At 42.8% G+C, this 25,306-nt stretch overlaps 1 protein-coding gene across 3 annotated transcripts in view; it reads left to right on the forward strand.

Annotated features, from left to right (window-relative positions):
- Positions 1–9,935: 9,935 nt before the first annotated feature.
- The window catches only part of LOC130294081 (uncharacterized), a 97,728-nt gene continuing 82,357 nt past the window's right edge, over positions 9,936–25,306 (forward strand). Inside the window, exons 1-3 of one of the 3 annotated variants that reach the window (XM_056543500.1) lie at positions 9,936–10,053; positions 18,412–18,468; positions 23,347–23,481. In XM_056543500.1, the coding sequence (XP_056399475.1) occupies positions 18,422–18,468; positions 23,347–23,481 (182 nt within the window). In that variant the 5' untranslated portion in view covers positions 9,936–10,053; positions 18,412–18,421. Of the gene's footprint in view, positions 10,054–10,358; positions 10,570–18,411; positions 18,469–23,346; positions 23,482–25,306 lie in introns of those variants that run through there. The other 2 variants (XM_056543501.1, XM_056543499.1) reach the window with 2 other exon arrangements.

The following is a 25,306-nucleotide window of genomic DNA, read 5'->3' on the forward strand; positions in this document are numbered from 1 at the left end:
GGTTAGACGTAGCAGAAGGTCAAGGCAGGTGGCAAGATTCGTAGTCAAGGGCAACGGGAGAAGGTCTGGTAACACTGGTAAGGCAAACTCAGAAACGCTTTCACTAGGCACAAGGCAACAAGATCCGGCAATGCTGGGAAGGGGAAGTGAGGTATTATAGGCATGGAGCAGATGGGAGCTAATTACACTGATTGGGCCAGGCACCAATTAGTGGTTCACTGGCCCTTTAAACCTTAGAGAGCTGGCGCGCGCACGCCCTAGAGAGCGGAGCCGCGCGCGCCAGGACGTGACAGCCGGGGAACGGGACAGGTGAGTAGATTGGGATGCGACTCGTGAGCGGGTGCGTCCCGCTATGCGGATCACATCCCCGCCGGCAGTGTCAGTGCAGCGCTCCCGGTAACTGGGCTGACCGGGGCGCTGCAGAGAGGAAAACGTCACGAGCGCTCCGGGGAGTAGCAGGGACCCGGAGCGCTTGGCGTAACAGGTGTGTTTGTCAGTGCACCTTCCACTGCATCAAATTGGCCTGCATGACTGAAATCCTAAAAGGAAACCTCTTCTAAAGATGATGCACAAGAAAGTTCACAAACAGTATGCCGAAGACAGGCAGACTAAGACATGAATTACTGGAACCATGTCCTTTGGTCTGATGAGACCAAATAAACTTATTTAGTTCAGAAAGTGTCAAGTGTGTGTGGTGGGAGGGTCATGGTCTGGGCCTTCATAAGTGCTGGCACTGGGAGCTACAGTTCCTTGAATGAACCATGAATGCCAACATGTCTCATGACATACTGAAGCAGAGCATAATCCCTTCTTTTCACAGACTGGGCGGCAGGGCAGTATGCCAACATGGCAAAGACTCTTAACACGCCTCCAAGACCACCACTGTCTTGCTAAAGAAGCTGAGGGTAAAGGTGAGGGACTAGCCAAACATGTCTCTAGACATAAACCTGTGGGGCATCATTAATCTAAAGGTCTCTAACATCCATCAGCTCCATGATGTCCTCATAGAGGAGTGGAAGAGGATTCCGGGGACAATCTGTAAAGCTGTGGTGAACTCCATGACCAAGAGGCTTAAGGCAGTGCTAGAAAATAATGGATGCTAAACAAAATATTGACACTTTGGGCCCAAATTGGACATTTATGTCATGTACTTACTTTTGTTGCCAAGGTTTAGATATTAATGGCTGTGTGTTGTGTTATTTTGAGAAGACATAACATTAAACATTGTTATGCAGGCTATGCAATCACTATGTTTTATTATATCAGTAAGTGTCATTTCTTATAAACATATAATAAAATATTTACAAAAATGGGGAGGACTCACTTATGTTACATACTGTATATATTGAGAGAGAGAGAGGACATGAATGCAAGAGAGAGAGAAACAGTGAGATATGTGGATAGACAGACAGACAGATAGATTGACAGATTTTGAATGAAAATTAAACATTAAAAAGTTTGCTAGCTCTAAAATCCCATTAAAAGTTCCTAATAACTGTCTATTACCTAAAGAATACAGCACATTACATACATGAAACATTTGGAAGTGCCTCTGGAGTTATTTACTTGCTGTACTGAGATGAAGTGACCTGTATGGGTGACCTCAAATAAAACGCTCTTTCTTGGATCATCTTTTTACTGCACTACATCAGTGCTCTTCTCATTTATTTCTAAGCAACAAAAATTGAGATTGGTTTAAAATGACAGCAGCCTAATATCTCTTGTGCAGGGATAAAAATGGAAAAGAGAGTATGACAAAATCCATTCATGGATATGGAAAACGTTTCAAATCAAGATTGAGAAAATTCTATTGAATTTTAGATATTCCCAAGTGTTTTCTTGGAAAAAGACAACAACCAAAAAAACATTGCATACTTGTAATTGTAACATTTCTAGAATGTGATAGAGGACATTATACTGAGAAATTGCTTATTTTCAGAACAATCCACCATTTACGTAGCGTTTCAAGGAAAATATACAAGATCACATAACCCAGCATTTAAGATGAAGTCATAGATGTTTTTTTCCTGGCAGATTCTTTTCAGCTGAAGAAATTCAACCAAAACATTATGGATAGATCTAAAGTGCAAAAATCATAACACTTTCAATTTTGCACCTTCAGACCCCATAGGGGCTATACCATGCAATCTTTCGAATGAATACACTGTTTAATGCTATGACCTAGCATAGCATTGATCAGTGTTATCGGTGCTCTGCTGCTCCAGCCTTCTGAGGCTTCCTGGAGCAGTAGAGGAGCGATCGGACGGCAAGGAGGCAGGTGTCCACTTAGCTGATCAGGACATCGCGATTTTACGGCTTGGGTCCTGGCTGTTTTTAGCAGTCGGGACTGACTGGGTTTGAAGTGAGCTCAGCTCATCAGCACGCTTTAAGCACTGGTAACGGGACTAGGGCATACCTGTATGCCCTTAGTTCTTAAGGTGTTAAAGAGAATCTGAAAGCTGCATTCATCCATGACTTTCATTAGCATAATAGAAGGGCGGGGCCTATGGGGAATTATGTAGGAGGCAGGGGAACTCGGACAGCCGGCTCCCCACCTCCATTGTGCGCTGGGGTGCATTAGGAATAATAAGCATAACACAGCACCTAGTTACTCTGTTTCAGTGAGTAACCCCTCATTTTACAGCTTTTACCCGCACTGTAACCCAGTATACTGACTTTCGTGAAGGTAAACTAGCTGTCAGATTCCCAGTTGCCCAAACAGCACCAAATGTTTCCATGTCATTTGACAATGGAACCATAAGTAGAGGAGCCATTCACAGTGAAAGTGGTTAAAAAAGTTGTGTGTATGGCCACATTCACTGTGAATTTCTTGTAGAATGGCTAGGGCACGCAAATCTGTTTGAGCTTTACAGCATATAGCTTTGTTTTTTTATTTTTACAAAATAGGGTAAGGCTATGTTCACAACATTGTTTCAAGCTTAAAGCAAAAAACTAACTAAAAAAATGGCTGAAAATAACTGAGAAAGGAGTATGGACCACGAACATGTATCAGATCCTTTGTGTATATTTGTTGTTTTATGGTTATGTTTTTATAACTTTCCATAAAAATTTTGCCATCGGATGTTACTGGAACATAAGTTTTAATTGGTAATGGTCATGATCTAGGTGAGCAGAAAAGGAAAACGCGTATTTGTGAGAGTTCATTTAGAGCCGATGGAAGCCTGATCCCAAGGCTTTGAAGGTTCACACATTGTGCAGTGTGCACAAATGTGCAGAGTGTCCCCCCGGAATACACGGGCAGACATTCCATACGTTTGGATAATCCGGCAGGTGCTAGGACCGCTTGGAAATGCGCTGTCTCATAGACAGCAATGTATTATAATCGGAATCCACAGAAAGAATAGACACGTCTATTCTTTCTGCAGATGCTGAAATCAGGATTTCCTTCATGCGCACAGTGCAGCAGAATGTCATTGAAATCAATGGGACTTTGTTGCAGCTGAATGTCCATGCCTAATATTCCGATGGAATTTGGCACAGACATTCCGCAGTGTGAACGTACCCTTAGGAGCCACACTCTCTTCTAGAAAGTAAGTTATCTGCGAGGGGTACTTTGCATAAATTTTAAATGCCACTAAGGATTTTAAGTGCCGGCCCACTCTCCTGTTTTTCTGGTCTTTTTGTTTTACAGGAGAAGGAAGGGATGAGCAATGCATGGCATTTTTGGTGCCTGAATGCATGATAGGATGAGAAAGTAACACTGAGATTACATCAGGGCTGCCCAGCAATACTTTACAGCTAGCAGCAAGATCACATGACTGCAGGTTAGCCAATAATTGTTTGCATTATGTTACATACAGCTCCTAGGCCAATCAGGAGACTATGTAGGGGTGGGTTTAAGAGACTGATAAAACCCTAAGTACTGCATAATTATCTGTAGGGGAATCTATGTCATATAGACAACAGTATTCACCCAGTCACCCTATTGTACTGTTGCTTAATTCACACCTGGGCAAGTTGTTGGTGGTGCAGTTGCTCCCGTACCATTTTGTTGACTCAACGGCGAAGAGGAAACTAATGATGATTGAGCCAGGAGTGTGGCCACACCGTGGGTGAAAGGAAGCTGGAATTAACTTTTTCGTGATGCCAGGGCACCGTTAACCTCCACGGTCCGAGGGTGAGATAGCTTCTCCTGTGCCAAGTGTGGGGACAACGATGACACCGATGCCTGGTTAAGGATAACTATCTTTACTGTTGCAGGAATTAGTAAATCTGTGACAGTTCAGACTTTAATGCAGAGGGATATGCAGAGTGTAGCTCAGGGAGACTGTCACCTTGCTGAGACTTGTAGTAGGTTAAACTGCAGATTAGTGATTAGGGTAGCCCACGCTGGATTGAGGACCTTTGTGCTGACTGACTGAAGACTATGTCTCTCCCCAAGGAATCTGTGCTTACCACCTGTGCGCTGGGGTTTTCCTGAGATTGGCGTGGCTGCAGACTTTAGGCTTTTCTATTCAGGTATCCTCTCACTCTCTCCTCTCACACTTAACTAAACAGCTCCCCCCCTACACTGCATAATTGCTAATGTTGTGGGACTCCCATTGGGGCGTCAGGGTCACCTGGTCACTCTGCAGCATTCCCTTAAGGGACAGTACGTAATTTAACACAATATAACACAGGAATACAGCACAGTATAATAAATTATTCTACGGAGCGGTGAGCCTAACATGGAGATAGCAGGGATGCGCAAGGCAATCTTTAGGCAACATGACAGCATTTGGTGCTGGGAAACCTCAGGAGGAATGACCAAAGTTCACATCTGGCTGGCAGGAGGAATCGGATGAGGAATTGGGACCTGAGGAGGATTTTGAGATGAAATCTGTCAAAAAGAAAGGGGACATGGAATATACACAATGTGACAGTAATGATGATAATGAGAATCATGATGACCAACCTTGAGATAGAGGCAGAACAAGACAGGCCTTTAGAAAAGCTGGCAAGGATGGCAAACGGTATGCTTTCTTGCTTCTACGCTGATAGGCATATTGAGGGAGATTTAGCAAAACCTGTCCAGAGGAAAAGTTGCCCAATTGCCCATAGCAACCAATCAGATTGCTTCTTTCATTTTGCAGAAGTCTTTCCATACAATTAGAAATCTGATTGGTTGCCATGGGCAACTGTAAATTTTTCCTCTGCACAGGTTTAGAAAAATCTCCCCCATTGTGTGTTTAAAAGAAAGAGATGATTATTAGATAGCCACACTCTTAGGCTGCTTTCACACTATAAAAATTAATCCGTAATGACAACCGTCATACAAATCTGGAAAATTGGCCGTTAAACGGCCGTCAGAAAATCCCATTATAGTCTATGGGATCTTTTTTACAGCCGTTTTCAACCGTTATCGGCCCGGTATTAATAACGGCCGTTATTTTGTGACGGGCGATAGTAACGGGAGAAATAGTGCATGCACTGTTTCTTCCGTTCATTCACCCGTCACAAAATAACAGCTGTTATTAATAACGGGTGATAATGGGTTAAAATGGCTATTAGAAAAAATCCTATAGACTATCGGGACTACGGAATTTTCTAACGGCCGTTTAACGGTCGATTTTCAAGATTTTTATGACGGACGTTCATTACGGATGAATTTTTATAGTGTGAAAGCAGCCTTAGTGAGAACTTAATCAAAACCTGTGCAGAGGAAAAGTTGACTAGTTGTCCATAGCAACCAATCAGATCGCTTCTTTCATTTTTAAAGGCCTTGTTAAAAAATTAAACAGACAATCTGATTGGTTGCTATAAGCAACTGGTCAACTTTTCTTCTGCACAGGTTTTGACAAATTTTCCCTTAGACCCTTAATATAAAGCGAGAATGGGGAAATTGTTTTTCACCTTTTGAGAAGGAGCATCACTTGAACTTTTATAAGGAGGAGATACACAGTTAACTGGCCGCAGTTTTGAAGCAGCAAACACCTGTCGAACGTGTGTCTACTTTCCGCTCCACGCTGAGTCAACTCTTCACTTTCTCTGTCCTTGCAAGAGGCAGGAAAAGTAGCAGCAGAAGCATCTTCACATTGGAGTACATGATGACTGTTTTTACCTCCAGTATTCCACTCTGACATGAATCCCCAAAGGAATGTACACCCCCACCTGATCACACCTGATGCATACCTAAGCTGTGCCATTTCCCTAACAGACATCATGAGCCCGGACCTTATGGACTTTTGAGTTAACAGATTAGACTATTGACAAGAACTTGCCCAGTTTTTAATGGGTGCTCTGTCTTGTCTATTCTGTAGTGTAGCATCAGAGATAGAGGTGGGGCATGAGGAGGGATTTAGGTGGAATAGGGGTGCCGCAGAGGTGTGGCTAGGGGTGGAATCTCACAGGGGGCCCTCGCTTTATTTGGTCCAGGGACCCTGAGTGTGGTCAGTCTGCCCCTGGGTCCACCCATTACTGCTTCTACCCTGTGAATATCGTCACTAAAGAATATTAGGAGATGGATAGATGGATAGATAGATAATATAGATAGATAGATAATATGCATAAAAATTCCAGAAGAGCAGCACAACTAGTCAAAAATACTAATTAGTAGGTGGTGCATGCTGAAAAAAGACCTTGGTCCAGTGGACAACAGACAGTGGTAGACTGGTGATATTTGGAGTAGCCAGTGGAAAGAAGGTAGTGGTGGACTGATTGTAGTTGTAATAGTCAGTAGACAGTAGTGATGAGCGGCATATGCCATATTTGAATTTGCGATATTTCCTGAAAATATGCACGAATATTAATCCTATATTCGCGAAACTTGCATATTCTATATATACGCGGTTATTTTCGGATAACTATCTACCTATCTATATTATCTACAAATCCAGACTCCAGCAGCACACAGGTTTGGTGAAAGAAAAGTGGATATTTATTGCATCACCAGTTAAACAGAAGCAACGTTTCCTTGAAAGCTTGAAAACGGTGGCGTGAGGCCGCGGAAACTTTGCTTTTGTTTAACTAGTGATGCAATAAATATCCACTTTTCTTTCACCAAGCCTGTGTGCTGCTGGAGTCTGGATTTGCAGATAATTTAGATAGGTAGATAGTTATCTGAAAATAATCGCAAATATATAGAATATGCAAATTTCGTGAATATAGGATTAATATTCGTCCATATTTTCACGAAGTATCGCTTATCACTACTGTCTACTGACTATTACAACTCCAATCAGTCCACCACTACCTTCTGTCCACTGGCTACTCCAAATATCACCAGTCTACCACTGTCTGCTGTCCACTGGCTACTACATCTATCACTAGTCCACCCAACACTGCCTGTTGTCCTCTGGTTACAACTACCACTAGTACATCACAGCTTTTTGCCTGCCGGTTATAACTACCACCAGTCCACCACCTTGCTTCTTCTACTACAGCCAGGCCTACACATACACAACCCATGCTCCCAAAAGAAGGGATACTTTTTTGGTTTTTCATACAAAAGCTATTTCTTCTTTACTATTCTGGGTCACCAATCCTGTTGCAGCTCCCCAAATGATGAATTTTTGGAACAGCTGCATACAAGCCAGATATCACCAAGCACAATGCCAAGCTTCAGATGAAGTGGTGTAAAGCATGCCACCACTAAAATCTGGGGCAGTGCAAATATTCTGTAAAGTGAAAAATCATTCTTTACTATCTGGCATAGATATCGCAAATGCCAAAAGAACATTACTTTCCTGACTGCATAGTGCCAGCTGTAAAATTTGGTGGAGGAGGGATAATGCTATGGGATCATTTTTCAGGGGTTGTTCAAGACTAGAGATGAACAAACTTTTCAAAAGTTTGGCTCTGATGGTTCCCGAACTCCGGCAAAAAGTTATTGTTCTTAACCAACATGGCAACACATATGACTGGGGGTAAACGAATGGAATCCTGTGGTTACTAACAGGTTGAATAAAAAGACACTGCACTACTGATTTTTTATAAAGCTTTTAAAATTAATGTCCAAGAGTGATCCCTATTTGGAGGCAGATATCTGCTGGTGTTTATATGCCCACAGAGGTATAGAAAGAAGCAATGGCTTTTCCAAGTGGTCCTAAAGATTTAAGAGTAGCAACAGGTTTTGTGCCTAGAACATGAAGAGGCAATGGCTTTTTACCAGCTATAAAAGAGACACACTGCCAAATCTATTAGAAAGTCTTCCTAGAGGACTTGAAGCTGTTATAACTGCAAAAGGACAAACTCCATCTCAATACCTATGGATTTAAAATGCCAATGGTGCACCTGCCCCGGCCCATAGAATACAAGACCTTCTTAAACAACTGTCCTTTAGGATGCAAATAAAGTTGAAAATTCTGATGTAGCAGGAAACCATCATTAATTTGCCTCCCGTAAACTAAGTGTTAGGATTCGGCTAGCTGGATGTGGATCCTCTGTGTCAGCGAGGGATTGGCGTGGACCGTGTGGGTGGACCGGTTCTAGGGTTGCTACTGGTATTCACCAGAGCCCGCCGCAAAGCGGGATGGTCTTGCTCCGGCGGTAGCAACCAGGTCGTATCCACCGGCAACGGCTCAACCTCGCTGACTGCTGAGAAGGCGTGGGACAGAAGGACTAGGCCGAGGCAAGGTCAGACGTAGCAGAAGGTCGGGGTAGGCGGCAATGTTCGTAGTCAATAGCAACAGCAAGAGGTCAGGTACACTGGTAAGGCAAACACAGTAACGCTTTCTCTGGCACAAAGGCTACAAGATCCGGCCAGGAAGTGAAGGGGAAGTGAGGTAATATACACACGGAGCAGATGGAAACTAATTAGAGTGATTGGGCCAGGCACCATCATTGGTGCACTGGCCCTTTAAATCTTAGAGAGCTGGCCCTAAGGAGCGGAGCCGGACGTCACAGCAGGGGACCAGGACAGGTGAGTGACTTGGGATGCGATTCGCGAATGGGCGCGTCCCGCTATGCGAATCGCATCCCCGCTGGCAGAGTCAGTGCAGCGCTCCCGGTCAGCGGGTCTGACCGGGGCGCTGCAGAGAGAGGAACGCCGTGAGCACTACGGGGAGGAGCAGGGACCCGGAGCGCTCGGCGTAACACTAAGAGGGGGGTCTCACTTAATCTAAAGAGTGGAGGCGCAAAGAGGATAGAGGCTGAGAGTTCACTTCTAAACCATTGGGTAGCAGCGCAATGATGTCATAACTAAGAGGTCTGCTGGAGTTAAGGTGTGTAATGGGGGGGTATCTGCCTTTGTACATGGGCGGCAGTGGTCTGGCTATATACATTATGGGAAGGGGTGCTGCTTACACACATGAGGGAGGGGGATCTGCCTAAATACATAAGAGGACTGGGGTCTGCCTATGCATGAAGGAGGGGTCTGCCTATATACATGAGGAGGGAAGGAGGGTCCGCCTTTCCCAATGAGCACACTATTACAAGTTGCATCTTTGCAGTGTGCATGTAAAAGTCTGCGCATATTTTAAAACATGTGTTCTTGAACATTACTAATTATTCACCCGGATTTATCAATCTGCCTGAAACCTAAACCAATCGCAGCTTAGCTTTTCTTTGATAAATCCAAGTTGGGCCTTTAACCTTAATTTGCATGTGGAGATATATAATGTGTGTGTATATATATATATATATATATATATATATATATATATATTTATATATATATATTACACATGTCTGAGTATATTCATAAGATAGTTATATAATGTATGTAAACTGTTGAATATATATATATATATATATATATATATATATATATATATATATATGGATGTGTGTATAAAGGTCTGATTGTGTAAGCACAGTATATATGTTTATTATGTGTCTAAATGTCTTTGAACAGCACACCTCCAATCAATAGTCAGCTACAAGGAATGCCTGGGCCTGCAAGTGTCATTTCTGTGAAGCACTGACTGTAGGTTTGTTTGGAGGGTGGGGTGTCTCTAAGCAGCACACGCTTTGTCTCCACAGTACACAGAGCTGTGCAGCCATGTTATTTCTATTGGATTCTCCTCATCTGTTGTCTGAATTAAATAACTACTGCTCCCATTATCCTCATACAGTGAACACAAAGAGCTTCTCAAGCCCGTCATACAGCAAATGGTCTGTAAAATGCATTTTCCTGATTTATGCCATCCTCAGTTCTTCCATGCCCTCTCTCTCTCTCTCTCTCTCTCTCTCTTTCTCTCTCTCTCTCCCCTCTCTCTCTCTCTCTCTCTCTCTCTCTCTCTCTCTCTCTCTCTCTCTCTCTCTCTCTCTCTCTCTTTCTCTCTCTCTCTTTACAGAAAATGTATGTGGTATATTTGAGTTCTGCAATGTGTGGGCTGGAGAAGCTACCAGCAAGCATTGTTATATCACTGAACAGTATCTTCATTTATACAGCTAAAAAAAAACAAAAAACCTCATATGAATTATATTACATTTTAAAAACATTGTAAATCTTCTGTCATGTAAAGCAATGATAATCCTAGTGTGCTGTACACCAAGGCTAAAGTGAGGGGCTGTTCGCTTCTGTTCACTCCCTATTACATGAAGCAGGGAGATAGATCATGCAGCAGATTCCTCATCGCATGCCTCCTGCAACATGAGCTGTGCTGAGAAACCACCTTCCAGCTTCAGGTAACAGGGCTAAGGAGGTACTCCGGGTGGGGGACACCTCTAGTAGGTAGCTCCTTTGGGTAGAGAAGGGGGAAGGGAATCTTTAAATTTGAGTTTGCTTTCTGTGATCTTTTAATTATTGATTGATTTTTCTTTATCGCTTTTGTGCACCTATGCATATCCAGAAGTATGGCTGCCACAGCCTATTGTAATGTAGAGTTGCTGCATGGATCAGTTGTGATCTTTTACATGGTGAAGATTTAGTGAAGTTTACCTTTGTGCCACCTATTTTTCTGTATACTTTATCAATAAAGTTTGATTGCAGAAGCAGAAAAAAAAAAAATATGGTATCATCAACATTGGACAAACAGCTGTTGTAGTGAATCTCCATCTTAAATTGTATTGGGGGCAATTAAAGAAGAGCATGTACAGCTGTAAAAAAAAAATGCAATTCATGGGGTATCTGTGTTTACGTGTTCATCCATGGAGGTGACAATGATTCCTAGGAGGTGAGGGGAAGGAGTATGGGTGAATGAAGGGGATGGGATTCTATATTTCTGCATAAGCATTGAAGGGGTAATCTGCTGCTAGACATCTTATTCCCTATCCAAAGGATCACAGGGGCCCCCAGGATCTCCCGCAGCACCCGGCATTCTAAACAAATTCTGGTTTCCTGCGGCAGGGGTCGTGATGTCACGGCGACTCCCCTCATAGTGTCATGCCACAACCCCTCTATTCATGTCTATGGGAGGGGGCGTGGCGTGACATCACGTGGGGCGTGGTCCATGATGTCACGATCACGGCCTCCAGCTCCGAGCCTTCTGATCAAAATATTCAGAATGCTTGAGCACCTGAGTACCCCTTTAATGTTTCATACAAGAAGTAGCACGGCACTGCGTTTGTGGAGGAAACTAACGTGTTGGATGTGCGTTGGTGTAGCTGGGTGCTGCTGGTGGTGCTCTGACACAATAAGATTTTCATATGGTATTCAAAGAAAAGAGAAGAAATCGGCAACTCACCATCTCAGCTGGTATATTATTCTTTATTGAAGCATACTCACGTTACAATATAATAGAGGGAGAGGGTAGTGGGGGGATAGTGATGTGCGACCGAGCTCCTGTTTCGCACACTAAGTGTGCGAAACAGGAGCTTGGGCGCACATCACTATCCTCCCACTACACTCTCCCTCTGTTATATTGTAACGTGAGTATGCTTCAATAAAGAATAATATATACCAGCTGATATGGTGAGTCGCAAATTTCTTCTCTTCTCTTTGAATACCCCTTTAATGTTATTTTGTTCTCGGAGTGTAGCTAACCCTGTTTTGAAGCTCTCAATTGTTCCTGCTGTGACCAGTTCCTAAGGTAGACTGTTCCATAAATTCACAGTTCTTATGGTAAATAAGGCGTGTCGCACCTTGAGACTAAACCTTTTTATTTTTTTCTCCAGCCAGAAGGAGTGTCTTTTGAGGGAGTTTTACTTGGAACAGTTTTTACTCATATTTTTTGAATGGGCCATTTTGTACCCAAATAAGTTGATCATATCCCCCCTTAAATGTCTCTTCTCTAGACTAAACAAATTTAAATCTTTTTGTCTTTCCTTACGGCTAAGATGTTCTATGCCCCTTATTAGTTTCGCTGCGTGTCTCTGTACCCTTTCCAGCTCTATGACATCCCTTTTATGAACCGGAAAGTCACCTCCAAAAGGTTTTGCCAGGGAACTATTTTTATTTATTTTTTCTCCATACAATATTGTAACATCCTGGCAAAAACCTCAACAAGCTACCACTCACATCATATACCCTGGGTGCTGACATATAGCATATACATTGTATGATATTGTATCACAATATCACATTTTAGTCATTTTGTGAAACACATTTTGGGATATTATGATCCAAGGGGAAAGTTAGAATGGAGATATCTGTATTTCTAGAAAATGAACAATCATCTTAAATATTAGCTTGTTACAGTAGATACAGTTTTTGTTTAAATGGTCAAGTTGGAGATTGCAAAAATAAATCACATTGTATAAAATACTCTGGCCAGGACAGATATGTGTATTTATTCTGCTGCATGTACACATGGCCTTGAATTTAGTATAAAATATAAAGACTTAATTTCTTAAGTAATTTCATAATATATTATTATCAGCACTGCTTATCAGTTGTGGTTGACAGGTAACCCTACCCATGCTCTTTTGGTGGCCCCTGGCTCCTCTATTCCATTTGTGGCATTGTCTATGCTGTACAATAGATCATTTTTAATTATCTATTTATTGCAATAATGTCATCTCATCATAAACCCCTGTAATGTTAAAGGGGCCCTATAACTCCACACATTTGTGGCATATTGATTGGCTGTGAATATTTGACGACTGCTTGTCTGGTACTAAACCTCTAGACATCTTATCCCCTATCCAAAGTATAGGGGATAAGTGTTAGGATTCGGCAGACTGGAGGTGTATCCTCTGTGTCAGAAAGGGATTGGCGTGGACCGTGTCAGTGGACCGGTTCTAAGTTGCTACTGGTTTTCACCAGAGCCCGCCGCAAAGCGGGATGGTCTTGCAGCGGCGGTAGCCACCAGGTCGTATCCACCGGCAATGGCTCAACCTCTCTGACTGCTGAGATAGGCGTGGTACAAGGGATAAGGCAAGAGCAAGGTCGGACGTAGCAGAAGGTCAGGGCAGGCAGCAAGGATCGTAGTCAGGGGCAACGGCAGGAGGTCAGGAACACAAGCTAGGAACACACAAGGAAGGCTTTCACTGGCACAAGGGCAACAAGATCCGGCAAGGAAGTGCAGGGGAAGTGAGGTAATATAGCCAGGGAGCAAGTGGAAGCTAATTAGACTGATTGGGCCAGGCACCAATCATTGGTGCACTGGCCCTTTAAATCTTAGAGAGCTGGTGCGCGCGCGCCCTAAGGAGCGGAGCCGCGCGTGCCAGGACGTGACAGCCGGGGACCGGGACAGGTGAGTGACTTGGGATGCGATTCGCGAGCGGGCGCGTCCCGCTATGCGAATCGCATCCCCGCCGGCAATGTCATTGCAGCGCTCCCGGTCAGCGGGTCTGACCGGGGCGCTGCAGAGAGAGGGATGCCGCGAGCGCTCCGGGGAGGAGCAGGGACCCAGAGCACTCGGCGTAACAATAAGATATCTGATCGTGGGGATCTCGCCGCTGGGATGACTGGCAATGCGGGGCGGAGACTTGTGACGTCACGACCATGCCCCCTCAATGCAAGTCTATAGACTTGCATTGAGGGGGTGTGGTCATGACATCACGAGTGGGCGTGGCCGTGACGTCACAAGCCTCCGGCGCTGCACCCAATGCTCTAAACGAGCGCCGGGTGCAGCATGGAGATCGCAGGGGTCCCCAGCAGTGGGGTTTGGATAGGGGATAAGATGTTTTTGGATAGGGGATAAGATGTCTAGGGGCGGAGTACCCCTTTAAGGGATCATCCCAGATAAAGAAAATAAGATTACTATGGAGACTATTAGCAGAAATGAGGCAGTAGAACATGTACAGTCATCTTTTTTGTGAATAGGACATTCAGAAATAGATGATCAAGTCTACATAACTCTTTCTCCTCACCTCCTTTAATTTGCTAACAATGCAGTTCCCTTGAGAGAGAAGTTCTGCACGGTGTCTTTTCAATAGAAAAAGGAATGAGATAAGTCAGGACAGGGCCAGCTAGGACAGGGCCCCCTCTCTCCAAGGCCCCATAGCAGACACATTGTCTTTCACTTTGATACATATACCCTTGGTGACAGCATGTGTGCAGGCCCCTCTTTTTCTCAGATGTCCAAGATGTATGTATGGCCTCAGGTAAAGTCAAAGGCTGGATCTGGTACCCCAATAATGTACTAGGCTGACCTCCACTTTCTTCAGTATTTTACGTACAGTGCAGTTTACTTGACAGCCCAGCTCTGGTAATAGACTTTTAAAGTAAGATTCTCATGAATACAAAGAACATTTTTAGAAAATATGATAACTACTATACCCGTAACATGCTTTTTGTTTTGGTCCATACCTGAAGAATAATTTTGCAGACAATTTTCTGTAAATGCTACTAAAAAACCATAGGCTATTTTGTTTCTGTCACCCATAGACGAAGCAGTCAGCTAGCAAAAATGAGAAATGTAACTTTTGCTGATATTTATAACAGTTTCAGTGGTTACATAGTGTACTGTTTTCTCTCTGACAGACGCTGATGGAAGCCGCTGTTCTTTTGATGGCTATGTGACAGAAGTGGTAATGCTGATTTCATGTCGCATAGACTAGCTGGCATGTTTGCCTTTTTTGCTTTCTGACTGGTTGACCGGTGGTATACCAATGCAAAATAGCTTTCTAGCTTTCTGTTTTCACATCTTTGTTTTTAACCCCTTAACAACCATGGACGTAAATGTACGTCCTGGTGCTGTGGTACTTCGCGCACCAGGAAATACATTTAAGTCCTGTACATGACCGCGAGCATCGGAGCGATGATCGGATCATGTGCTGCAGGTCCAGGCTGCTTATAGCAGTCAAGGACTCGGCGGTAATTGCTGACATCCGTGATCGCTCAGATGTCTGCCATTAACCCCTCAGATGCCGTGATCAATACAGATTACAGCATTTGCTACATTTTATGCTGATTTGATCGCCCGCGGCACGGCCTTGGGGATCAGATCAGCTAACATGGCGGTGGATGGAGGTCCCCTCACCTTCCTGGCTTCTTCTGCTCTGGTTTGAGATCGAGCAGACCAGAGCAGAAGAGGACCGATAATACTTAGCAGTGCTATGCTAGGTCATCAAAATAGAGGGATTTTAAATGTACTTATTTGGTTAAAAAGTTTGCAATTTTTTGAAAGTGCAACAATAATAGAAAAGTATGTAGTCATGCATATCATTTTAATCATATTGACCCACAGAATAAATAACACATGTTATTTTTACTGTAAATTGTATGGCATGAAAACAAAACCTTCAAAAATTTGCCAAATTGTAGTTTTCTTCTTAATTTCCCCACACAAATAGTATTTTTTTGGCTGCGCCATACATTTTATGCTAAAATGAGTGATGTCATTACAAAGGACAACTGATCACGCAATAAACAATCCCTCATACTAGTCTGTGGATGAAAATATAAAATAATTAAGATTTTTAGAAGGCGAGGAGGAAAAAACGAAAATGTAAAAATGAAATTGGCCTTGTCCTTAAAGGGGTACTCCGCTGCTCAGCATTTGGAAGAAACTGTTCCAAATGCTGGAGTCGGGAGCTCTTGACATAATAGGAAGAGGGTCATGTGACACATGAAACTTATTGGGAATTTCACAAGAAAAACAATGATGTGCTTGGTTTTAACGTAACTTTATTCTTTCATGAGTTATTTACAAGTTTCTGACCACTCATAATATGTGTTCAATGTGCTGCCCATTGTGTTGGATTGTCAATGCAACCCTCTTCTCCCACTCTTCACACACTGATAGCAACACCGCAGGAGAAATGCTAGCACAGGCTCACAGTATCCATAGTTTCAGGTGCTGCACATCTCGTATCTTCACAGCATAGACAATTTCCTTCAGATGACCCCAAAGATAAAAGTCTAAGGGGTCAGATCGGGAGACTTTGGGAGCCATTCAACTGGATATGCAAAATTGCTACATGATGATGTGTTCCCCTCTTTATGCACTGAAGCTGGCATGTTCCCTGAGTTTTTCCAGCAAGATGGTGCACCACCACATTATGGGTGTCAGGTCCGAGCATTACTAGATGAACAGTTTACTGGAAAGTGGATTGGTTGTCGTGGGCCAGTTGAATGGCCCCCAAGGTCTCCAGATCGGACCCCCTTAGACTTTTATCTTTGGGGTCATCTGAAGGCAATTGTCTATGCTGTGAAAATACGAGATGTACAGCACCTGAAACTACGGATACTGGAAGCCTGTGCTAGCATTTCTCCTGCGGTGTTGCTATCAGTGTGTGAAGAGTGGGAGAAGAGGGTTGCATTGACAATCCAACACAATGGGCAGCACATTGAACACATTTTATAAGTGGTCAGAAACTTGTAAATAACTGATGAAAGAATAAAGTTACGTTAAAACCAAGCACATCATTGTTTTTCTTGTGAAATTCCCAATGAGTTTGATGTGTCACATGACCCTCTTCCTATTGAAAAAACAAAAGTTGGATTCAAAATGGCCGACTTCAAAATGGCCACCATGGTCACCACCCTTCTTGAAAAGTTTCCCCCCTCACTTAATATCACCAACCATTCCCATTTTATTAAGGTGTATCCATAGAAATGGCCCACCCTGTATATCATACACTAAATATTAAGTTACAGATGCAGCAATAATATACAACATTTGTAATGTATTTTATACCTTATTAAACCATAAAAAGTGTCAAACAGAAATACATAATAGGGTTATGCCAAAATGAAAGGGACACTTAAAGGGGTACTCCCCCAGAAAAAAAAAATTTAATCAACTAATGCGAGAAAATTAGACAGATTTGCAAATTACTTCTATTCAAAAACCTTAATCCTTCCAGTGCTTATCAGCTGCTGTATGTTCCACAGGAAGTTCTTTTCTTTATGAATTTCCTTTCTGTCTGACCACAGTGCTCTCTGCTGGCACCCCTGTCCATTTTAAGAACTGTCCAGAGTAGGAGAAAATCCCCATAGCAAACCTATCCTGCCCCGGACAGTTCCTATAATGGACAGAGGTGTCAGCAGAGAGCACTGTGGTCAGACAGAAAGGAAATTCAAAAAGAAAAGAATTTCCTGTGGAGCATACAAAAGCTGATACATACAGGAAGGATTAAGATTTTGTATTAAAAGTAATTTACTTTTTAACTTTTACTGTTTAACTTTCCGGCACCAGTGAATAAAAATAAAAAAAATAATAATAATGTTCTTAAACCAAAGGGAATTTTTCCTTCCCAGCATAACATGGTGAGAGTTCCTAGCTGCCCTGCTCCGCTTCTTATCAGATGGCTCAGTTTCCCAGATCAAATGCCTGCTCTGGTTCTCTAGTATTAACCAGGTAAAATACTGTATGTGACCAAAAAAGGGGTCACCTAATATTATAAAGCAATAGCAACTCTGAGAATGAAGGTATCACAGAGTTTAAGACTGGGCACCATTGTTTTTAGAGGTAGCACTTTGTATAAAGATGGGTATATGTATTTTGGATCTATCATGTTTTCTGGATGCTGGACTTTCTCCTCAGCAGTTTCCACTGACAGGCCTAAGGGTATGTTTACACTAACGGGTTTACAGTAAGTTTCCAGCTCCAAGTTTGAGCCCCAAAGGGTTTTCAAAGCAGATTACATTGATTTCAATGGAAAACCTGCCTTGGCTCAAACCTGCAGCTAGGAACCCATTGTAAATCTGCCCATATATACATATCCTTAGGCTGCCATCACAAGTGGAAAACTACCACTGCATCTCTTGAACCAAAGCCAGATGTGGAATTATAAGGATAAGAAAATATAAATTAAAGACTTATACTTCTCATTCCTGCTGAAACCACTTCTGGCTTTGGCTCAAAAACTGCAGTGTCAGTGTTCAAAGTATAACCTGACAGCAGCTTTCTCTTTGCCACCTGGTTAAATAGGTTACAGATTCTTGCACAAAAAATGGCCAAGGCTTCACTGTGAAAGGAAAGTCAATAAAGTGCAAACAGTTCTGCACCAGAAATGTTGCCCCTTTAGTCTCATAATCAGTGGGGGTCTCTAGAGGTTGTACCCCCAGTAGTCCTAAAGTGAAGCCATATCCTAGTGAGGGGAAACACCTTGTAATGGGAGATCAGTTAAACTACTTTAGATTGATTTTTTTTTTCTCTATAAAAAGAAACTGTGCTAATCTTTTTGTTTTTATTGCAGAAATTAGACAATGGCATCAATAAAATCCAGCAGAACGTGGGCGGACATCCAGGAAAGGTAATTGAGTAAATAATATAGATATAACACTAGGAGTTATGTAATTTCCTATTTTTCTATCTGGCCAAGAAAAGAGTGCCATCCTTCATTTCTCAAGATGGCACAGTGCATCAATGTTAATAAGCATCAGGATGAAATCTATTACTAAAAGAAGCTCCTGGGACCTCTCTGTATCAGAAGCATTTTGTATCAGAAACATGAAAAGCTTTTCAGTTATCATCAGTTATTTGCTTTACATACAGTACTGAGTTATACCTCAACCACAGGGTGATATTAGGACTACTGTGGGATATTAGCCCTGTAGAGCCGGCAAATAACTGTGAAAAAGCAGTGATACAGACATATAGTTCAAACAGGGCTTTTACTGTCTTTATTCTTCCAGCGCAAAACAAAATACAGACTTTAGTTACAGGCATAAACAAATACAAAATAAATCCTGTTTGTCCAGCACTTACTACACATAAATCTTCATCTATATAGGAGGCTCACTATCAGCCATCCAACAAAATAGGCATCAACAATAGGTTACTCAAATCAAGATAACATCCCCTCTGAGGCTGCACACCTCACGACTCCAACTCTCATCAGAGGTTTCTCACAGCCTCAGCTTTCAGACTGAGTTATACCTTGTTTTACAGCCCATCAATGAGCTGTCTTCAGCACCTGTACTGATCTGGGCTACACTGAAAACCTGAACTGGCCAAGAAAAGGGATGAAAGGTCCCACTTCCAATCCTGCCTTCCATCCCATCCATGATAATTAAATACAAAGGATAGGGGATAAGATGCCAGATCGTAGGGGTCCCGCCGCTGGTCCCCAGCGGCGGGACCCCCGCGAACAGGCATCTTATCCCCTATCCAAAGGATAGGGGATGAGATATCTAAGTGCCGGAGTACCCCTTTAAGGCCAGGTAACAGGATTTATCAAAGTCCTTAGCAAGCTTAGTGTTGCCAGGGATATTACCTATAGTTGGAAATCCCATATCTGACCCAGCTTTCCCTGGAGGAGATATGTACTTCCTAAAACCTGGTAGCAACATACAGATATATTGAGGACATATAGCAACCCATGAACACCATTCCTGTCATTGTTTTACACTACCGTTTGAACGAGTTGTACAGATCCATAATAATGAATCCATAATATTTTGGGTCAGGCCATATTTTATTTGATGTTATATTATAGAGATATTGCCTCTTAGAAGCATTGTTTCTAGAAAAAAAAATTATAAAAAACCTTAATACCATGCTTCAGCACTATGAAAAGGCACTTTATTACAGAACATTGAGCACCAATTGAACCAGAGGGACAGCTCTGTACTGTGCTTGAGGCTTTAAAGTTTTTGCAGTAAAAATATATTAGCATTTTGCATAAATAAAAAATTACCATTTTGCATAAATAAATAAGCCATGCATACAGTTATTAATGTAATGAGAGTAAAACAAGCTATCCATAAAGGCAGCTGGTATAGCAAAATCAAGGTTAACTCATCCCAAAAGAAGAGTGCAGATTGAATGGTAACTTTTGTTTCAGGCTAATAAAAAATATGCATCAAAAATTTGAAACCTATCTCACCAATGAATAAATTTGCCCAGAATCTGGGCCATTATAAAGCCAATACTTCTGACCAGTGGCACTCGCTTCCTTTTATGTCACTTACTATACCAAAAAAATGAACTAAACACAATGCAGTGCCTCTTTAACCAGGGGGAAAAAGAACTTTGGGGCAAGGGGATATACCAAAACTATGTCCATTGTATGGGGTATAACAAAATAAACCTTTACTTATCTCTAACACTCCCACGGTGCCTCCAGTGTTTTGCTGCAGTCCCCCATAGTCATTATCTTCCTGAACTGTAGTGCGACTGGGCCCAGTGTGTCACACTATCGCTCAGCAAAGTAAGCAGTAAGGTCCGCATTAGCCAGCAATTCACTGAGTGGCAGTGTGACACACTCGGCCTTGGTGCTTTCCGAGCCCGACAGTCACGCTGCAGCTCATAAAGACGACCACTGCAGGGGACTGGAGCATAACACCAGAGGCATCACAGGAGCGCTGGAGGTGAGTACAGGTTTATTTTGTTATACCACACACAATGGGCATAGTTTTGACCCCCCCCCCCCCCCAAGCTGCTGGATAACTCATTTTAAGCAGCGTGATCAAACTCTGCCCTTCCTAGTATGACCTAATGTTAATGTCCAGGTGGGTCCACCCTGGGTGTGTTATGTCGACACTTGAACTAGGTGCTTACTAAACTTTCTGCAATTGCTTTCCAATAAACACCAAAACATTGGGAAGACCCAACCGAAATAAATGAAGATAAACATGTAAGGAACAATAATTCTACATATAGGCTGTCTATATACAATCTCCTTCTACATAAAATCTATGACCAGAAACCTTGAGTAAAGATACTCAGCTGTTCCAATGCATTTTAACAATTATGTATCCTCAGGAGACTATAGTGGTCTTATGAAGTTAAAACTGTAAGATAGTGAGCAGGTCCACACTTACTACAACAAAATAACCCCTAGGGGTAAAAAAAAAAAAAAAAAGCCTCTGTGTTCCATGTGTCACACTAATTTGTTAAAACTTAACCTTTAATTGTGAACAAATAATAAAGTAGGAAACACAAGTATTAAAATCACAATACCACTGTGCTCATTTACGTCTATGAGATAAGCCCATCAGTGTGGGTGGGATGACCCTATTGATAAATCTATGCAAGGATGTTAATTGCACCTCATGTTGTATTGAGGTGACAAAACAGAGTCACTCAAAGGTGCTTCCTAGTGCAAAGGTCACAATAGTCACTGTTAAAACACTTATATATGTGGCAATACTATTATCTGATATCTCCCCTCAGAGAGGTGTTTGGGGAGGTCCCACACCACGGCAACAACCACCTGCCGTGCACTGCAGGTGTATGTCTTAGAACTGAATATATTGGGCACTTTAGAAAGACATGGTGTCCAGTGGAATGGCTAAAATACACAGCTGTCACCTCCCGACATGTTTCGCCACTTTAGTGGCTTTATCAAGGAGACAGTGTAGGTATTATTTATATCAAAACTGCCTCCCAGGTAGATGCTCACCAACAACTTGAGGGTGGTCTTTGGATGAGGCCTATCTTACTGACAACCACTGTTGTTGCTTATGCATTAACAGTGGGGCAAAAAAGTATTTAGTCAGCCACCAATTGGGCAAGTTCTCCCACTTCAAAAGATGAGAGGCCTGTAATTTTCATCATAGGTATACCTCAACTATGAGAGACATAATGAGAAAAAAATCCATAAAATAACATTGTCTGATTTTTAAATAATTTATTTGGAAATTATGGTGGAAAATAAGTATTTGGTCAATAACAAAAGTTCATCTCAATACTTTGTTATATACCCTTTGTTGGCAATGACGTTTTCTGTAAGTCTACACAAGGATTTCACACACTGTTGCTGGTATTTTAGCTCATTTCTCTGTGGCTGTCGCTGGGCAACACAGACTTTCAACTCTCCAAAGGTTGAAATCTGGAGATTGGCTAGGCCACTCCAGGACCTTGAAATGCTTCTTATGAAGCCACTCCTTTGTTGCCCGGGCAGTGTGTTTGGGATCACTGCCATGCTGAAAGACCCAGCCATGTTTCATCTTCAATGCCTTTGCTGATGGAAGGAGGTTTTCACTCAAAATCTCATGATACATGGCCCCATTCATTCTTTCCTTTACACGGATCAGTGGTACTGATCCCTTAGCAGAAAAACAGCCCCAAAGCATGATGTTTCACCCCCATGCTTCACTGTAGCTTTGGTGTTCTTTGGATGCAATTCGGCATTCTTTCTTTTCCAAAAACGACGAGTTGAGTTTTTACCAAAAAGTTCTACTTTGGTTTTAACTGACCATATGACATTCTCTCAATACTCTTCTGGATCATCCAAATGCTCTCTAGCAAACTTCAGACGGGCCCGGACATGTACTGGCTTAAGCAGAGGGAGACATCTGGCACTGCATGATTTGAGTCCGAGGCGGCATAGTGTGTTACTGATGGTAGCCTTTGTTACTTTGATCCCAGCTTTCCGCAGGTCATTCACTAGGTCACCCTGTGTGGTTCTGGGATTTCTGCTCACTGTTCTTGTGATCATTTTGACACCCCAGGGTGAGATCTTGCATGGAGCCCCAGATCGAGGAAGATTATCAGTGGTCTTGTATGTCTTCCATTTTCTAATAATTGCTCCCACAGTTGATTTCTTCACACCAAGCTGCTTGCCTATTGTAGATTCGGGACTCCCAGCCTGGTGCATGTCTACAATTTTGTTTCTGGTGTCCTTTGATAGCTCTTGGCCATAGTGGAGTTTGGAGTGTGACTGTTTGAGGTTGTGGACAGGTGACTTTTATACTGATAACAGATTCAAACAGGTTCCATTAATACCAGTAATGACTGGAGGACAGAGGAAACTCTTAAAGAAGAAGTTACAGGTCTGTGAGAGACAGAAATCTTGTTTGTTTGTAGGTGACCAAATACTTATTTTTCACCATAATTTGCAAATAAATTCTTTAAAAATCAGACAATGTGATTTTATGGATTTTTCCCCCCCATTATGTCTCTCATTAGGCCTCTCCTATCTTTTTAAGTGGGAGAACTTGCACAATTGGTGGCTGACTAAATACTTTTTTGCCCCACTGTAAGTGTTGGCTTTTACATTTCTATTAATACCCTGGAATGTTGTGTATTGGTATTACTTTTTGGTTGGTTATTGGTTTATTAGTATTATTATTAGTATTATGTCAATAAACAACTTTCTAGAACTTTTACTTTTTAAAGAGAGTAATTGTTACTTACCTTGAAGAATAAATTATACACATACACTTAACCATTGTTTCCTTCACAGTTTAAGTCGTGTAAGACAACAATATGGTCTCTTACCACGAGCAGAATGGGATGATCTCATTGCCGTGACCTCGTATGAAAAGGCTATGTCAGCAAAACACAAGAACAGGAGTCTGCCGAGGCCATTTCTACCAAGGTAGGTCTCAATTACATCTTATAGAAATAATTGATCAATTGACTTTTTACTGGAGGAAAGAGATCAAATCTTCCCAAACCCTTAAGTTGATGCTTGTAACGCAGGTGGTTGGCAGCTGCCAGCATGCAGCGTGTCCCGCCGCTTACTTTCACTGACCCGCACACTCAGCTCCTCCTCTCTGCTGTAGACTCCCGACATCATCCTCAGTACTGTCACAGGCTGCAGCAGTTACTGGTGCACATAGGCGTGCGCAGCCTATTGCATTAGGGTGTGCACCATAAAGCACAAACTCACGCCGCGCGCGTGCATATATGTATATATACGCACACATACACACAGTTAGTATAGTTCCCCCACATTAGGTGCAGTATAGTCCTCCCCACATTAGGTGCAGTATAAGTCCCGCCACATTAGGTGCAGTATAGTTCCCCCACATTAGGTTGGCAGTATAAGTCCCCGCACATTAGGTTGGCAGTACAGTTCCCCCACATTAGGTTGGCAGTACAGTTCCCCCACATTAGGTTGGCAGTACAGTTCCCCCACATTAGGTTGGCAGTACAGTTCCCCCACATTAGGTTGGCAGTACAGTTCCCCCACATTAGGTGCAGTACAGTTCCCCCACATTAGGTGCCACCTAATGTGGGGGAACTGTACTGCACCTAATGTGGGGGAACTGTACTGCACCTAATGTGGGGGAACTGTACTACACCTAATGAAGGGGAACTGTGCTGCACCTAATGCGGGGGAACTGTACTGCACCTAATGCGGGGGAACTGTACTGCACCTAATGTGGGGGAACTGTACTGCACCAGTACAGTTCCCCTACATTAAGTGCAGTACAGTTCCCCCACATTAGGTGTAGTACAGTTCCCCACATTATGTGCAGTACAGTTCCCCTACATTAGGTGCAGTACAGTTCCCCTACATTAGGTGCAGTATAGTTCCCCCACATTAGGTGCAGTATAGTTTCCCCACATTAGGTGCAGTATAGTTTCCCCACATTAGGTGCAGTACAGTCCCCCCACATTAGGTGCAGTACAGTCCCCCCACATTAGGTGCAGTACAGTTCCCCCACATTAGGTGCAGTACAGTTCCCCCACATTAGGTGCAGTATAGTTCCCCTACATTAGGTGCAGTATAGTTCCCCCACATTAGGTGCAGTATAGTTCCCCCACATTAGGTGCAGTATAGTTCCCCCACATTAGGTGCAGTATAGTTCCCCCACATTAAGTGCAGTATAGTTCCCCCACATTAAGTGCAGTATAGTTCCTCCACATTAGGTGCAGTATAGCTCCCCACATTAGGTGCAGTATAGTTCCCCACATTAGGTGCAGTATATCTTTCCACATTAGGTGCTGTACAGTTCCCCCACATTAGGTGCAGTATAGATCCCCCACATTAGGTGCAGTATAGTTCCCCACATTAGGTGCAGTATATCTTTCCACATTAGGTGCAGTACAGTTTCCCCACATTAGGTGCAGTATAGTTCCCCCACATTAGGTGCAGTATAGTTCCCCCACATTTGGTGCAGTATAGTTCCCCCACATTAGGTGCAGTATAGCTCCCCACATTAGGTGCAGTATAGTTCCCCCACATTTGGTGCAGTATAGTTCCCCCACATTAGGTGCAGTATAGCTCCCCACATTAGGTGCAGTATAGTTTCCCCCACATTAGGTGCAGTATAGTTTCCCCCACATTAGGTGCAGTATAGTTTCCCCCACATTAGGTGCAGTATAGTTTCCCCCACATTAGGTGCAGTATAGTTTCCCCCACATTAGGTGCAGTATAGTTCCCCCACATTAGGTGCAGTATAGTTCCCCCACAT

The sequence above is a fragment of the Hyla sarda genome, chromosome 10, assembly GCF_029499605.1.
Source record: "Hyla sarda isolate aHylSar1 chromosome 10, aHylSar1.hap1, whole genome shotgun sequence".
NCBI lineage: Eukaryota > Metazoa > Chordata > Amphibia > Anura > Hylidae > Hyla > Hyla sarda.